This window comes from Grus americana, chromosome Z (genome assembly GCF_028858705.1).
Source record: "Grus americana isolate bGruAme1 chromosome Z, bGruAme1.mat, whole genome shotgun sequence".
NCBI lineage: Eukaryota > Metazoa > Chordata > Aves > Gruiformes > Gruidae > Grus > Grus americana.
Window position 1 is genome coordinate 2,054,446 of NC_072891.1, and position 16,378 is coordinate 2,070,823.

Here is a 16,378-nt window from a genome sequence, read left to right on the forward strand (position 1 = left end):
ATAGCAATCCCGTGCAGTTTGCATGAACGCGCTCAGAGGATGATTTCATTTTATGATTACGATTTGCACTTGGGATACGGTGCTAAATAAAACCCCAAGCAGCTCCACAGGCTTCCCACCACCATCCCAACCAGCACCCACAAAGCAGGGTCAGCCCCAAGCGCCCCAGGCATCGCGCGAGGGAAGACGCAGAAGGCGGAGCAGTTCCTACCTCCTTCCCACTACAAAATTAAGACAGCGATGTCCCATCGCTACTAACCTGCATCAAATTTTAATTATTATAGCTTATAGTCAAAGCTACGATAGGGGAATGGCTGGTTCTAACCTTACTCCCATACATCCTCCATGCCACCCATCTCAAAACCATTGGGTTTTTTTGCTTTAGAAGGTGGTTCTTATGGATTCAGTTGTAAAGTTTAAGAACAAAAAAAAAATAATCCAAAGCCTCACTGGGAAAAAGCTAAATCTTTTCCTATTTGTCAGTGAGAATGAAGAGCTCTTCCACTGCAAACACCAGAGCAAGTTGCAGGCAAATCAACTTTGGAAAATCAGCTTAGGAAAGCATTTCACACGTTCTAAATATCATACAGATATGAAACACATTTTGTTTCCCAATTTGATATATTAATTTCATTTTCAAAAATCTTTTGGCTTTAAAATATGTATTTCTAAGCAAACAATTTATTTGGCTTTTTTTTCCCCAGGGAAAAAAAAAAAGAATTGTCTAAATTTTTTTTTTCCTGGAAGCACCATTATTTAATAGATGCAATTACTTCAGCTGTCTGTGACGACATTGCATGAAAACACACCACATGCAAGGCTGTGTCTGTTCCAGCTCCACCTGCCAAATTCATTTATAAATACGGATTATAACATCAAACAAAACTGTATCATTAACTAAGAGGTCATGGCCATTTCCCACGATTTCACAAATCGAGGTCCTAAATAGACCAAAGGCATTCGCCTTTAAATATTACGGCTCCTGTACGAGACAACGTGCTCACCATTTGGAGATGATGTGAAGGTTCTCCGTCCCCAGCGCAGACATACCCACCGTCCTGCAACACCTACCTTTGCATTGATTTTATGCAAGATATGCAAATATCAGATATTCACAAAGAAATCCTTATCTTTTCCAATGGCACCTACAGTACCAAAGCTTGCTCGGCAAGGAAAACTCAACAAGCAATTCATGCACCTAACGCTCACGTTAGAAAACGCTTTTTATCTACAGAAATATTAGAAAAGGACATAAGCAAGGACAAGATGTCCCCGTTAAGCATTAACCGATGGCCTCCAGGACAGGGACTGCTTAAAGCTGTGAATTATCCAAGCATGCTGCGGGGTTTGGTTTTGGTTTTTTTTAAGAGAACATGCCCAAAACAGTGCTGCAGCGTACCGCAGGCACCGTGGCACAGCATCTGCAGAAAGAACCGTTACTCAAGAACACAAAAATTGGTGCGGAACAGTTTAGCTTTAACCCTTTAGCCAACAGGGTCGGGGGGGTTTTGGGTTTTTTTTTCACTCCTTTTCTACCGACAGGATTAATGGGAAATCAGGAGGCCAAAAAAAAAAAAGAAAAAAGAAAAATGGTTTGTGATAAACAAGCTACTTGTACAGCAGAGAAGGAGGAAAGATAGCGGGGAAAATCATTAAAATCTTTAGTGTTTACTGAAAAGCAAATGTGGAAGCTATTTCTAGCCCGCAGATCTTGTCAATGATTTCCAGCACTGTTGGCCGTGCTCCTCCTCTTGAAATTTCATCCTTCGGTGGTTTCCATGACTTTGCTCTCACCCCGTTCCCGCTATCTTTATAATTATTCCCTAAATGCATCTCGCAGGTGCTGCTCCTAACCTTCCAGCGACGCACAAGCTTGGCCTGTTTGGACGATGGTCCGGCAGCATTTGCATAATGCTTTACACCGGGGCGGCACCGCAGCCTCCAGCTCCAGCCTAGAGCTCAGAGATTACATCATAGCGCACCTCAGACAGCTCCTCTCTGCCAAAGAAAACAACCCCCTTCTTTCATCATTTTATCAGTGGAGAGCAGTTATTACAGCAGCCATAGTCAAAAAGTCGTAACGTCTTACACTTCTCGAAGCAATTGTAGAATCATAGAATCGTTTTGGTTAGAAAAGACCGTTAAGATCATCGAGTCCAACTGTTAACCCAGCACTGCCAAGCCCACCACTAAACCATGTCCCTAAGCACCACATCTACATGTCTAATCTTCTTCAGTGAAGACATTTCTCCTCACACCCAATCTAACCCTCCCCTGGCACAACTTGAGGCCATTTCCTCTTGTCCCATCACTTGTTCCTTGGGAGAAGAGACCGACCCCCACCTGCCTACACCCTCCTTTCAGGCAGCTGTAGAGAGCCATCAGGTCTCCCCTCAGCCTCCTCTTCTCCAGGCTCAACACCCCCAGTTCCCTCAGCCGCTCCTCATCACACTTGTGCTCCAGACCCCGCACCACTCCGTTGCCCTGCTCTGGACACGCTCCAGCACCTCAATGGCCGCCTTGGAGCGAGGGGCCCAAAACTGAACCCAGCACTCGAGGTGCGGCCTCACCAGTGCCGAGCACAGGGGGACGATCGCTGCCCTGGTCCTGCTGGCCACACCATTCCTGATACCAGCCACGATGCTGTTGGCCTTCTTGGCCACCTGGGCACACTGCTGGCTCATGTTCAGCCATTTGTCCACCAACACCCCCAGGTCCTTTTCCACCAGGCAGCTTTCCAGCCACTCTGTCCCAAGCCTGGAGCGTTGCCTGGGGTCGTGGTGACCCAAGTGCAAGACCTGACACGTGAGGTGCCCAGCAGGAGCCCGCTCAGTCTGGCAGTTACCTCCAGACCCTCTCCTACCCCACAGGATGACCTTCTTTTTCCTAACAACCTGATTAAAGAGACAAAAAGATGACTTCCATTTTTTCTTTAAAGGGAATCATTTTCTGTTCTTTTCGAAAAGCAAACTTCTTGCACATAATAGCCACCCCTTCTTCAGTTAAACCACACAAATTGGTGGGAAGAGGAACAGGAAAATGGAAGTTAAATAACTAAAGGTTTTGAAGAGGTCAAAGAAGAAATATCTTTACATTACAGAGCGCATTTACCAGATAGATGTCCGTGTGCTGGTACATAGAGACAACCAAAGAAATCTTCCATGCTGCAAATTAGTGTGAATTAAAGACTGAAGATTTAGGCAAATGATACATGGGTAGGAACATTAAAACAAAACAAAAAAAAAGGAAAAAAGATGACTAAGGTGAACTGAGCAAAAAGCTATCAAAAAAATATTCAAAACACTATTTTTAAAAAAGATACACTGCTCAACAGCATTTGACAATTTCATATAATTGAGTTTTAAAACTTCCCTCACCTTATCTATCCAAAGCATCTGCACCATGAATGAATACACTTTCCCAATATTTAAAGACCACGGAGGGAAAATAAATACAGACACCACTTAGTCCCCATGCTAAGTTAATCAACTTGCAGCCTCTGAGACTTCTCCCTTTGGAACAAAAAAATACTAGCTAGAATTAATAGAATTTTATTATGCACCTATTAATAAATGATTAATTTTCAGACTTCAAACAGATCCTGTTCTGTGGAGACCTACATTTCAGGCAGCTCAACGCAATAGAAGTCCAACTCTTTTTTTTTTTTTTTTTGTTCAATAAGCAATTTATAAAAGGGAGGTTCAAAAGTTAAACAAAGACATGAAAATCAGCCCAACAAAAAAAAAAAAAAAAGGAGCCCAGCTCACAGCACTGTAAGACCGTGCTAATTGCATTCTGGTAAACAGGACCGCAGACGTACAATTTACTAAGCCAAATTTGGTGGAAAAAGTAATAGAAATGCAGATCATTAGACTGATCTATTTTGAAGACATTATTTTGGAAGGAAGATTGGATTCATGGGGAAAATGCCAGTGTGCTAATCTTCTCCACGGCCTCCAGCTCCAGCACGATGCCAGCGAGCTGGGAGCCTGAGAAACACCCTGAATCTTGAGAGGACACATCGTTCCGTCCCACACACCACCTAGAAACCAGATCTTGTGTTCCCAAAAGCGCTGTGGGTCTTTCCTCACCTCTGCAGGTTTGCTTTTTGCCATCCTCAAGCCTTTCCCCCCTCCTTCTACCCTCCCTTCAGAAGCCTGACTTGGCCAAACAGCTGATCTTTTCTAGTGCTGCTTTGAAATAAACGGTTTAAAAATAGCTTGACACTTGGACAAGGGTCTCAATGATGGATGGAGCAGCACAGCCCTACCCAGAGAGGGTAGGAGTACAGGTCAGAACCAGAAAGAAAAGCTACATTTTCTGGTTTTGCTGTACTTTTCCTTTCTGTGCATGGATGTCTACCAGGATCAGAGGGAAACAGCTAAAAATTGCAACGAGAGCTCCTTCCCACCTCAACTCTCTTTCTTCTTCCACAAAATTGCATGCAATTAAGGGCAACGGCTTGAATTAAATATTTAAATCACTTTTCCTCTTCTCTTGTTCTGGCTATTTACAAAAGGTCCTAGAAAAAAAAAAGTGATGTAGATAGACTATCATCACAGCAAGGAGGTCCATGTCCCAAACCTGAAACTTGTGTGAATCTCTGCAGTCTGTGCTATTTCACCCACAATTTTGCAACACTGATGGAGAACCAAAACATGCAAGCTTTTTTTTTTTCTTTCCCCAAGGTTTGCCTCTCAGTCCAGTTCTACAAACACAAGAAGTGAAGTTTTACTTCAAGTTCATTCTGATCCAGAGGCTCAGGGTCAAACTGCCCAAAAGAGGAGATTCTGCACAGATTTAGTTTCAACTCTTGGGGACCATCTGTGACACGATAATGAACTCAAACCATTTCCGAAACATAAAGTTTGAAATATCATTTCAACTCCATTTTACAAAGCTCGGAGTTAATTCGGAAAATATTCTGTTCTCCATGAAAAGAAATCCAAGTTCACGATTTCTTCTCTTATGTATAAAAAGGTGGGTAAAACCACTCATAGTTATGTCTAATTGGCCCACGGCTATGCTTTAATTAGATCAGTTGTGACAAAACATTGCTCACAAACCCCACGCTGTGCATATCTAATACACCTCCAAGGTTTAAAAGGGAGTTAAAAAAAAAAAAATAGATGTCAGCCATACAAGTCCTTCAAAACTAACCAAAGTCGAAATTATTTAAAAGATGTTAGAAATGCTGCGTATTTTAAAATCTGGGTTTGACGGAATGCGCTTTAACTATTTCCAGCCCTTCCCACCTGACGGACCGCGGTTGTTTCAAATAACGGTAGCTGCTGCGTAGCTGAGAATAAAGCAAGCTTTGCTCGGGTGACGCGGTCGGTATCCTCAACGTCGCTCTGCTGCTGGGGAGAAGTTGGTATTTCACAGAAACGTGGAGTGCCTGTGCGTATATAATAAATACAATCAGCGTGCACCATCTGGGCGCGTTCGTTCTCTGCTGGAGAACTTTGCCACTCCAGCAGCTTTTCCGGAGTCCAGGACCGTGTTATAGTCAGGTTTTGCAAGAAGATACAGAATTACAAGAAGAACAAAAAGTCATTTCCTGTTAACCGTGTAACTATATATCTAAATATACTTATGAAAAAGAACTTGCGCGCGTGTTGAACATCTCCCTTGGGCAGCAGGAAAAAAGAAATCCTGTTATTTCAAAAGCCGCAATTATTTAGCAGTCATAGCGAATTCAGTGCCAGCTTGTTTATGCAGTTCCTATGAACGACGATGCAACCAGTGTCTAAATTGAGTTCACTCTTTCCCCCGGCACAGCGAGCTGTTTGTCTAAGCTAATAAATGTACATATTAACCCAGCCACCTCGTAGGAAGCCTGTTCTATGCACTGTTCAATATTTTCTAGTTAAACTAATCGGAACCATTTGCTCAAAAGACTTTTGAGAGTCTCTCCCTCGCAACTGGAATACACGTACTTCACACGCTGAATCTGAGTAGCCTCAAAGTCCCAAGTGGTTTTAACAGATCGCCACTACTGTGAGCTGTAAATACTTTCCCAGCAAGCCGCAAGCGTATCGCCGAAGCCAGCATAAAACACTTTTAGGAATCTGAAGAATAGCAAAAGCTGGGAAAAGCCGCGGGAATATCGCTTAGATACATTCGTTACGAGTAACAGACATTTTTCAGTCTTGGACACTCTCCTGCCTTCTTTTTTAATAATTGAATTTTGGCAGCTGCATTAATTCGCGTTAACTATGTAGTTTAATGGGAACTACTCCATAACTGAGTGCGGTTCACCATTCATTTAATTTAGGACCTTTTATAACCATTCATCAAACCGATGGCCAATCACTCTTGTCACGCTGAATCAAACCAGAGCCAGAAGGCAAAGGGAACAAAAAAAAGGTCTAATGAACGCTGCCATTCATCTCGTGTTATAAATAGAGCGCGCAGGGAATCACAGCGGCACGCGAGCGCAGCGACGCCAACTTTCCTCTTACCTGTGAAACTCTGCCCTGACTCTGATTTTAAAGCTGTGACATTTCGGCGGCGGGGGGGGGAAAGATTTTTGCCATCCATCACCAAAGCTACTCTGCTAACGATAAAAAGGGCGACGCAAATCAGGCTGGAAGGGATCAGGAGAAATCACAGCCCAGAACAGGATCCGCTGTCATTTACTCACGCCTGCTAACCGCCTGCGCAACCACACGCATCTGTTTGCAAACTAAAAGAAGTTGTAATATGCAGACAGAGAAGTTATTTATTCATTTTTAAATGACAGGAGTGTGCTCTGCAATGAGATCTACGTATTTAGACCATACCAGGGTGACTTGCTCTCAAGCACTTTGCTGCAGGAAGTGCTCTGGAGAGCTCGGGAATAGAGAACGAACCTCTCCAAGGGCAAAAGAAACCACTTCTTTTGTTACAACATATATTCACGCACTTCTCAATTTATAGTACGAGAGCCAAAAGATTATTCTCAGAAGTAAGCCAGCTGTAGGCTCTTCTCTCCATTGAGATAAAGAAGCCAGCTAGAAAGTCAGAGCTGAACAGCCGAGGGTCAGGTTAAGTACTGGGAACCAGGGAGCTTTCTGCTTAAAACATTTAGTTCTAAAAAGAAAAAAAAAGTTGTGGGTTTTGTTTTTTTTAAAAAAACAAGCTGTTTAAAATGTACGTAGACATCTGTTGTTTTTATTTCTCAAATCCGACCAGCAATATGGGGAAACTCTCATTTCATTTGCGTCTTCTTTACTTGTCGTTTTCAATATTTTTTTTTTTTTGAAAGAATATAACATGCTCTCATTGGAAATAGCATGGTGCTAAACTGTGCTAATATATTAATTATAATACCATATCATGCAACATTCCTAGCATTATTATTAGATGATGACAGAAGCAGCTGGATGCTATAAGCAGATGCCATTGCACAGTGAACGAAAATATACCTCTTCTCTGGGTTTTGGTGTGTTTTATCCCATTTCATGCTCAGAAAAGCCTTAATTCCTACTGAAACATAAATACCAAAATGCACTAATTAATGCTATGCAACAATACACAGTTCTAAAGTAATAGCGCTGGTGCTTTTGAAAAACAGGGAATTTATAAAGAAAGTATGTATTTTTTTTTTAACACCAATCCCCATTAAAAGTTGGCGGAACAGCAGCTATAGGTCTTCTCGTATCACGTATGGCTCAGTCGTCTCACTGAAGCTAAGCCTTCGCCACTACCTCTAACGCAAAAGCCTCCACTTTGAGCCTTACGTATCAACACCGTTCAAAAACCTGCGCAAAACAATTTTAAAGGAGATATTTGGTGGTAAAAGGAGATATTTGGGGGTTAAACTTTGAAAAATGCATTGGACCTACACGAAGGAGATTCTGAAATGGGCACTTCAGGGCTTGACCTCACTGAAGGTCAAGCTGACCCACAACAGCTCACCCCCGTTTTTACCCCAAAGACTTTTACACCGAGTCCACGTTAACTTTCACACGCTCAAGGTCATAGCAAAAGAGAAAACTGAAGTTAGAGATGGCCGAAGGTATCTAGGGCAGCAAACTGTGCCATTATCACCCGTTGGGATGGAGAACATCTCTGTTGGTCCCGTGCTACAGTCAAGAGTTACACGGGCAGGACCGTGCCCAAGTCCCTGGGAGGAAATCAGCCGGCAGTCACCGCGATGGCTCCGCACGTGAACACGCCAACGCTCTCGATGCTTTTGGCAGCAGCAAAGCTCCCTTGTCAGAGAGAAAATAAGCTTGTTAAACAAGCTGTTTGGCAGAATCTCTCTGCAACTACCGCAGGCTGATCCACAAAATGAGAAGTTTAAAAATCAGACTGCGCATAGATCTGGTACAGTTAACTTCCTAACGTTCATTCTCCTGTGGATTTAAAAGGATTTTTGTCTGAATATTTCTTCCCTTAAGCATAAACCTGTAGATCATACCCAGACACAGCACTTTTCCTATGATCAGCCAAGTGAGCATCTGCATCACAGAGCCTGTTAGGTGCATTTTTTCTTATTAGGATTGAATTTAAATGTCATTATGAGAAAATGGCAACATTGGAGTTTCACTCAAGTGCTTTTTACGTGTGTCAGGTGCTGAATAAGTATTTGATACTCATGATGCATTGACAAGAATTACATTTCCAGAATGGTCTCAATTAGGCACTCAACTCCCATTCCATCCATGGCAATAAAAATTAGCTGACTGTCCTTCAATCACACACCATTACCAGGATGAGCTTCCCTTTACCTGCAAGTAGGCATTCACCTCATTATTCACTAACTCCATTAAAGGAAAAATCACTCTGAACAAATTTTTCAAACTGCTCTAAAAGCAAATTAAGATATTAAACAGGACTGGGAAAAAAAAACCCCACCCCACAACAACCTATCTGGAAATTCTCAAAGATCAGACTGCTGTTCATTCCAGTCCAGCCCCAGTACCAGTACTAGCTGGTCAGAGTAAGCTGGGAGAAACTTTGTGGTAAATAGGTATAAAATAACCTATGCTTATGTTATAACGCAATTTTGTTATTACATTATAATGTAATTTTATTATTATATAGAAGTGGATGCTTCTTCCTATAAAGGATTAAGTCAACCCTGAAGTTCACATGCACACAAATATATAGGCACGCGTATTTTCTGCTTATTTATATAAAAATACAGATGTGTAGAAGAGAGACTGTTGAACTCCTATTTTCTGTGGTGTTCAACGTGCTCATATCCATTAAAACAATGCCAAACCTCGACTCGATCTACCAATCTGTTGGTTCCAAAGCCATGCTCTGATAGGAAGCTCCATAGATTAATATAATGCTGTTTAAAAGGGAAAAAGAAATCATGTCATCAGCTTTAAGTTTTCCTGCGGAGATGCTAGCACTCGCGCCTACTCAAATGTTTTGTGTCTCAAAGGCATTCAAGTCATGACTTGAGTTTCTTGATCGAGGGTGCTGGATAAGCCAGTCATTCTGCTCGGCTGAACCGCTTCATATAGTTTAAGGTGTAAAAAATAAAATAATAATTTAAAAAAAAATAAATCTATCAGAGCGTCAAGCACGTTCACACGTCAAAGGAAAACTGCAACAATTTCTGCAAAACTCTGCTGATTCCAATACTTATGCTGACTCAGCACGACTGCAGCAGTGCCATTTAGCTACGCAGATGCTATCCCGTACCCCGTCCTCAAGCCTCCTATTAATAAAATACTCTTCACACATCAGTCTCAGCAAGGACAGCCCCTTCCCCCCCCCCTCCATCCTTCCAAACTGTTGCTGCCCTTCTGTTTTTCCTCTCTTCAATTGCACCCTTCCAGAAGGCAAACCAAATCTGGGATCAAGAGCAACAGAGGAATTTACAGGAAAAACCTGTCAGGGCCCAGACGGCTTTGCCATGGAAAACCCGTGGCACTACGCAGGGCTTTGCAGTTTACTGTTTATGCCGGCACGGACTCCCCCGTTAGCACCAAGAATTCATCGTTTCTGTCACAGGGTTACACAGCTCTGCTAGTACTGTGATTTTTAATTTCCTAAGTATAAAAAAAATAATAAATCAATCCTTGAATAGCTAATGTTTTTGAGATCAGCTACAGGGTACCCCCCCCCAATATTATTTTATTGTCATTACTTGTATGCAGCGCTGCGCGACCACGCCGTGCTCTCCGTTACCAATGTTTCTGACTTCAAAGGGAAACGTTTCAGCTTAGCTTGCATAAAATTCATTTTAAACACTGCCCAAATGTATTCTTCCTGGATGGAAAATATAACTGGCTCCTGTGAAGCCACTGAAAGCTATTGATTAGGTAATACATTTTTTAAATGTTCTAAATAACGGGGAGTGAACGCAGAAAGAGTTATTGATCCGTCTAATCTAGTCCAGCATCTTCATCTTAGAAAGCCTGGTTACATTTCAGCAGGTAAACCCAATATTGCCCACAGAGCTTGGGTTGCCTGTCCCACATCAATACCCTGAAAAAGAAGTCTCTTCCCAACGCCCAATTTAAATATTTGATTTCCATATTTTCAGGTGATGGTACCATTAATTGTCTCTCATCTCAGCGAGAACTAGGTGTCTCAGCTCCATCACCTTTGTGGGAAAGCGCGCCAGAACACCACATTGGACTTTTCTATCTGCTTGACTTGACAGAGGAGCTGTAGGGATGGAAAACCTACGTGGACATGTCAGAATCAAAGTTATACATGCAAGAAATATAATGAACGGTATCTACGTTTCCATTTACACCGAACTTTTTGGTATTGAAACTTATTAGGAAAACAAATGGGAGAGAGATTGGGTTTCATGGTCATTTGTCTCATTTTTGCCTCAAGTAAAGCAGCATGGGATTTACCGTAGATTCCTGTGCCGCTTTATCCTGCCGGCTCACATATTACAAACTGGGAGCAGAGAATAATTAAATAGTTATTTAATTATTAGTAATTCTGCCCTTGGTTTCTTCAACAAGACACGAGCAAGTCTGATTTACCCCCATGGTGTAGGACCACAGAGGAACGGATCCTCGGATGACTCCAATTTTCTTGGGTTCACCAGCTTGGGTAGAGCGGGCGCAATGCCCATCCACTGAAGATCTGCCTGCTTCTCTACAGGTTTATAATAGCGGATAACCTTCCGTATTTTGGAAATTATTTTTCAATGAGTACATACCAATGGGGTACATCACCAGGTTTGACTTTTAACGTTAGCAATAGACTGTAACCGCTTTTGTAAATATTTTGGGACTGGTGCATTTGCATGAGATCGGCTTAAGCAGCGCTCACAAAGGAAACGTTAGAAAGTTTCTCATTTTTCATGCTTTCGTTGCTGTGTCAAACCACGTTATGGTGATGCGGGCTTCCTTCTTAATACCACTCTCTGCCTAAGTGATCCACGCCTGCTTTATTCACTACTTTCCGTGACCTTGATCTCTGAATAACCATTTTGCTACAGGAATTTATGCAGCAGAATCAGAAGTAAAACAAGAAAAACTGATTTGACCAAGATGCACGGTGCTTACAATCGTTCATTCTTGTCAAAAAGACTAAGGTGATTTTATAAGCCACTTGTCTCACGTGGCCTCGCTTTTGATGTAGCTTTTCTTCCGCGATGGCAAACAAAAACCAGTGCTAAAACCACGTCGTGTTAAAAACTCCCTAGTAAAAGGCATTTGCATAGAAAAAAAAAAAAAAACGCTTCCAACTTGCAGCCAAGTTGTTTGTAGCTTATACATATGGATGCTCAGAAAAAGTTAGCAACAGTGTTTTTCTGCAAACACCATCTTTCTGATCCAGTTGGGGTTTTTTTGGTTGGTTTTTTTTTTCTTTTTGCTACCACTTGCTCTTACTTTAGGCAGTGACCTAAATGTATCTCAAACCAGCGTTCCTGATCCAACACTACCAGAAAACTGTTCCCTTCTTAAGGAACATCTTAGGAAAAGAAGATTTTAAAAAATAATATATATTACCTCAATCTCGATCCATTTAAAAACAGTTGCCTGATTCAAAGGCATCGATAGTTTAATTCTGAATATAGGCATTATTATGCAAAAAATAGTTGACAAAACTTTCAGAAGAGACAGCGCTCTCCCCGTCCCGTATCGGTACAATTATTGTTTGCTCTTTGATGCTACTAAGGGACAAGCCAAACACTAAGCAGGAAGAAGAAAGAAATGATGTATGACAGCATATCAACACATCTATCAATTATGATCACCTACAGAAAACCGGGTTTATGAATTAGATCTCTCCTGAAATCCCGAGCATTTAGCCCACCGCCAAAGTGGGCTGCAATCAGAGCGAGATCCCACAAGTAGGTATAGGGTATGGAAAGATTTTTTTTCTTCTTTCTGGATTTCTGTGTTCTTCGGAATATTTAGGGAGTTGGGGTAGGGGGGGTTCTTTGCTAAAAGAGCTACACAGACTTTCACTCTCGCTTAACAATACGTGAAACAAAAAAGCTGTATTAAAAACCCCTCAGAGGCCAAAAGGGAACAAGCCCAAAATACGCTTCTGAAAGCTAAAAAAATAGTTCGGAAATAATTGTAGTTGACACAGGTTAACACATTTAATCATCTTCAAACGTTTGTTTAAACACTAAGCTCTTTAAAGCTACCAAGCATGCAGGTGATTTAGATAGTACCTAGGTAATCTGCCCCGGACCTTTTAATTTTCATTACACAGGGAGATGTGGCCAAAATATTGCCAAAAGGCCACGATACAAAATTAAAATTTCGCAAAATGTATCATCTCTTCTTGCAAATTCATTCACCTCTTGCAATTTTAGGCCTATGTCCAACGCAGAAGGGATTATTTTTAGCTCTTCAGAAGACCTAATAGGAACTTCATTGCAAAACACGCTCTGTTTCTTGCAAATAGCCTCATTATTTAAAAGATCAAAAGCATCTTGCTACCACGTGATGTAACTACCTTTGATCTAATGTCATCTACTCAGACTTCAGAGGAGATAATGATTGGACTGTTACATTTTTTGCACTCTGACTGCAAATGTCTCATCCCTCTTTGCGCTACAGACACATTAACAATTAAAAGATTACATCGGTATTAAAAAATGCGAGTCTTGCAACAAAAAAAACTTGATGGGCAATTTACAGTTTGTTAAATAACCGAGCATACTGACGCCAAGGAAACACACAGAAATATCTGCATTTGTATCTAGCAAAAGAAGAAAATAAAACTATCAAGTAATTCTACTTATGAGACATAACGATTACATGAGAAATTTTAGCGCGTTGGAGAGTTTCCTACTGGTACGGACGGATTCAGCAAATAAACAGATTGTGAGCGAGTTCGTAGCCATGGTATATTGCTCTGGAAAGCCAGATATCAGGGGATTGCTGTCATCATCTCTCCAGTTTAGTCGTGTAATTTCTTTTGAATCCTTTGAACATTTTCTGTTATTAATACAAACATACACGAGTACAACGTTTCATTTTCAGTTCAGTCTGTCACAAATGAGTGATCTACTCAGGAAATTAAGACGTGTACATCAGTACTGTGCCTAAGTTGCAGCTCCATTATTTTTCTTTCCCATTTGTTCTGTATTTGTGAATCCCATATATGAAGAGAAACTTTACCAAAGAAATCTTTGACCTACCAACAGGGTGAATACAATTGCATCACGCCGTGGCAATGCAGTTTTAGCTTCCCCTTGAGACCGCACAGAGTCAGCAGCTGTGGCATCTTCCATCTTCATGTAAGTCTAGCATTCTGCTTAGCACTGATTTGGCATTCTCTCACCTTCTCTTAGAGATTTTCATCATCTCATTCATCCTTACAGTTGCGTCGCATTGCCGTCACATACTGTCAACGTGCATGAAAATTTACGGACCTTTAATTTCAACGTGACACGCGGCAAGAAGGCATAATGAAGCCAAAGCTAGATGCGTTACAGACTGAACGCAGGAATAAATTTTTCAAAATGTACGAAAGGACTTAGATACAAAAGTCCCATTGATTTTCATGATAACTACATGGTCAGAAACTATCCAATGATCCTCCAGCCACAGGTGCTCTTCCCAGTAGATACCGCAACCTATTGTTGGGGCAAAATGTCAGCGTCATTTATTTCTACTTCTCAAACACCAACTAGTCACCTGCTGCACACTAGATTTTGAAATCAAAAGTATACTGCCCAACAACTTACCTGCCTTTTCAATATTTGATTCCTTATAATGAAAACAATTCCATAATAAATGAACTTCCACAATTATAAAGCCACAGTTTTATTTTTAACCAGTAAAACAAATGCATTAATGCACCTAAAGAAATAGAACTGAACCCTCCATCACCAGTAATTATTATATTTTATTATGGCTTGATAAAAGGATATTGTTATACAAGCACTGAATATCCTATAATCCAAATTAAGGCTCTATTCACTAATGAAAGTATTTTTCACGCATAAGCTTTAAAGCCAGAATGCAAAATGAACAGCACATTGAAATATGTTATTGTTTGACTACGCATTAACTATGTCGTTCTTTAGATCTGACTGAATAACACTAATGTACTCTGCTATTGTTCAATGGTTTAAATAAAGAAAAAAGAAAAAAGGCAGCTATTAGATTTAAACATATTTTGGATTCCATTAATATTTGCCATGAGGAAAGAGTGGGGGGGGAAGCAGGTTCAGTTGGGAGGGTGCTTTCATAGGATTTAACAGTGGGAACCTTCCGAGCATCACTACCGAGTGAGGACTTCCACGAATTTACTCGGACTTTTAAGTTGGTGAGAAGACGCTAAATACGTTGATTTTTCTTATCTTACCACATTGACTGCTCATGACATTAAAAAAAAAAAAGCAGCTCCAAACCTGATTTTCAACCCGCTGTGCTTGACATCGTGCACAACGGGGACGTCCACTGTAACGCCAAAAACACGGCTTCAGGAAGGAGAAACAAAGGGAAAGGACCACGTACAGAAGGCAGTAGCAATTAGCAGCTGATACCACAAGGTGTTTGGCAACAGCGAGGCTATCGGGCACGGTGGGAGGTATTCAGAGATTTACAGGACTTGGTTTCCATGGGTGTGAACGACTGATCCAAGCGGGGAAGGGACTTGTACAAGTTGCAGTTATTTGGAGTTCTGAAAATTAAGTCATTGCGGAAAAGGGACTAATTAAAAATGGTCTTGGAAAAGCAAAAGCGGGCGCAGTTCATGTACTCACCCATCACTGACAGCTCTGCAGAGCCACTGCTGTTCTCGTTTTTGTAGGTGACTACGCACATGTACGTCCCAGAATCGTCGTCAGTCACATTTGATATGAGTAAGTTACTGCCAGCCAGTAAGGAATACTTTTTGGACCTGAAACATTGACAACACAGGTCCGCAATGTGTTAAGGTGCTATATCTAGAAAAATACACACAGTAAATTATGCTGTAAGTAATTCTCAGCTGTGATTTTTGCCGTTAATAGCTTTACACTTCCATTTAAATACCGGCCAGGTGACATTTATGATCAAATTCCACCCTCAGATTTGGTGCAGAGATGAGTTATAGCAGCAAGAGACACGTCCAGTCTCATTATTATGTAGGACGAAAATCTCCAAGTCCATCCCATTGAATTTAAAGCATTACTCAGTGGTTTGCTCAAGGAAACCTAACATTAGATATGCGACCCACGGAGAACTGAGCTACCTGATGGGGAGCACTTCGTCTCCTCGCAGCCACGTGAAGGTGGGAGGGGGGTACCCAGAGACGCAGCACTCCAGAACAGCATCCTTCCCTTCCATGGCCACCACGTTCGACGGTCGCTGCAGGAAAAACTGCTGTCTGTGCAAACCTGGATCTACGAGAACAAAAGAAACAGTTATCATTCATAAAAAAAACCCCCAAAAAGCCCAACAAAACAAAACAACATTCTTTTGGTTGGGAACGGGGAATGTAAAATGACTGATTAACAACGGACCCAAGAGACCGCAGCTTTCGCAGATTCTTACCGATGGGGAAAAAAAAAAGAAAATCACAATACAGACATATAAAAAGTATATCAAACGGCAATCTCGGAGCTGCTTACATGTCAAACCCAAGGAAGCAATTTGAAGGCAGAAGAATATCAGCTTTTGGGAAAGTGAGAAAGGACTGTTTATAGCCTGGTATTAAAGTCAGGTCTTGGAAAGCCACGGGAAAAGGCAGAGTCGCAGCAAGAAAAGACAGAGACATACGTAAGGTTAAGAGTGGTACTGGATTAACGACGCTATTTTGGACTTGCAAGAGGGAAGTTCGCATATACAGCGGGTGAGAGAAGACAAGGAAAGCCTCAAGTTAGGAAAACACAGAAAATGAAGACAGAAGTAACTTGAAAAATCTGAATCGAGAAGGAATAATTAGAAAGATTAGCACCCCAAATTCTCCTTTGCCTGAGCGAAGGTGTCCACACGACACCCTGTGTGTCGGGGGC

At 41.5% G+C, this 16,378-nt stretch overlaps 1 protein-coding gene across 1 annotated transcript in view; it reads right to left on the minus strand.

The window, feature by feature from the left end:
* The window catches only part of DCC (DCC netrin 1 receptor), a 366,068-nt gene that overhangs the window by 277,759 nt on the left and 71,931 nt on the right, over window positions 1-16,378 (minus strand). The window contains exons 3-4 of the mRNA XM_054809591.1: window positions 15,616-15,766; window positions 15,146-15,282 (exon numbers count right to left, since the gene is read on the minus strand). Of these exons, the coding sequence (XP_054665566.1) occupies window positions 15,146-15,282; window positions 15,616-15,766 (288 nt within the window). The remainder of the gene's footprint in view (window positions 1-15,145; window positions 15,283-15,615; window positions 15,767-16,378) is intronic.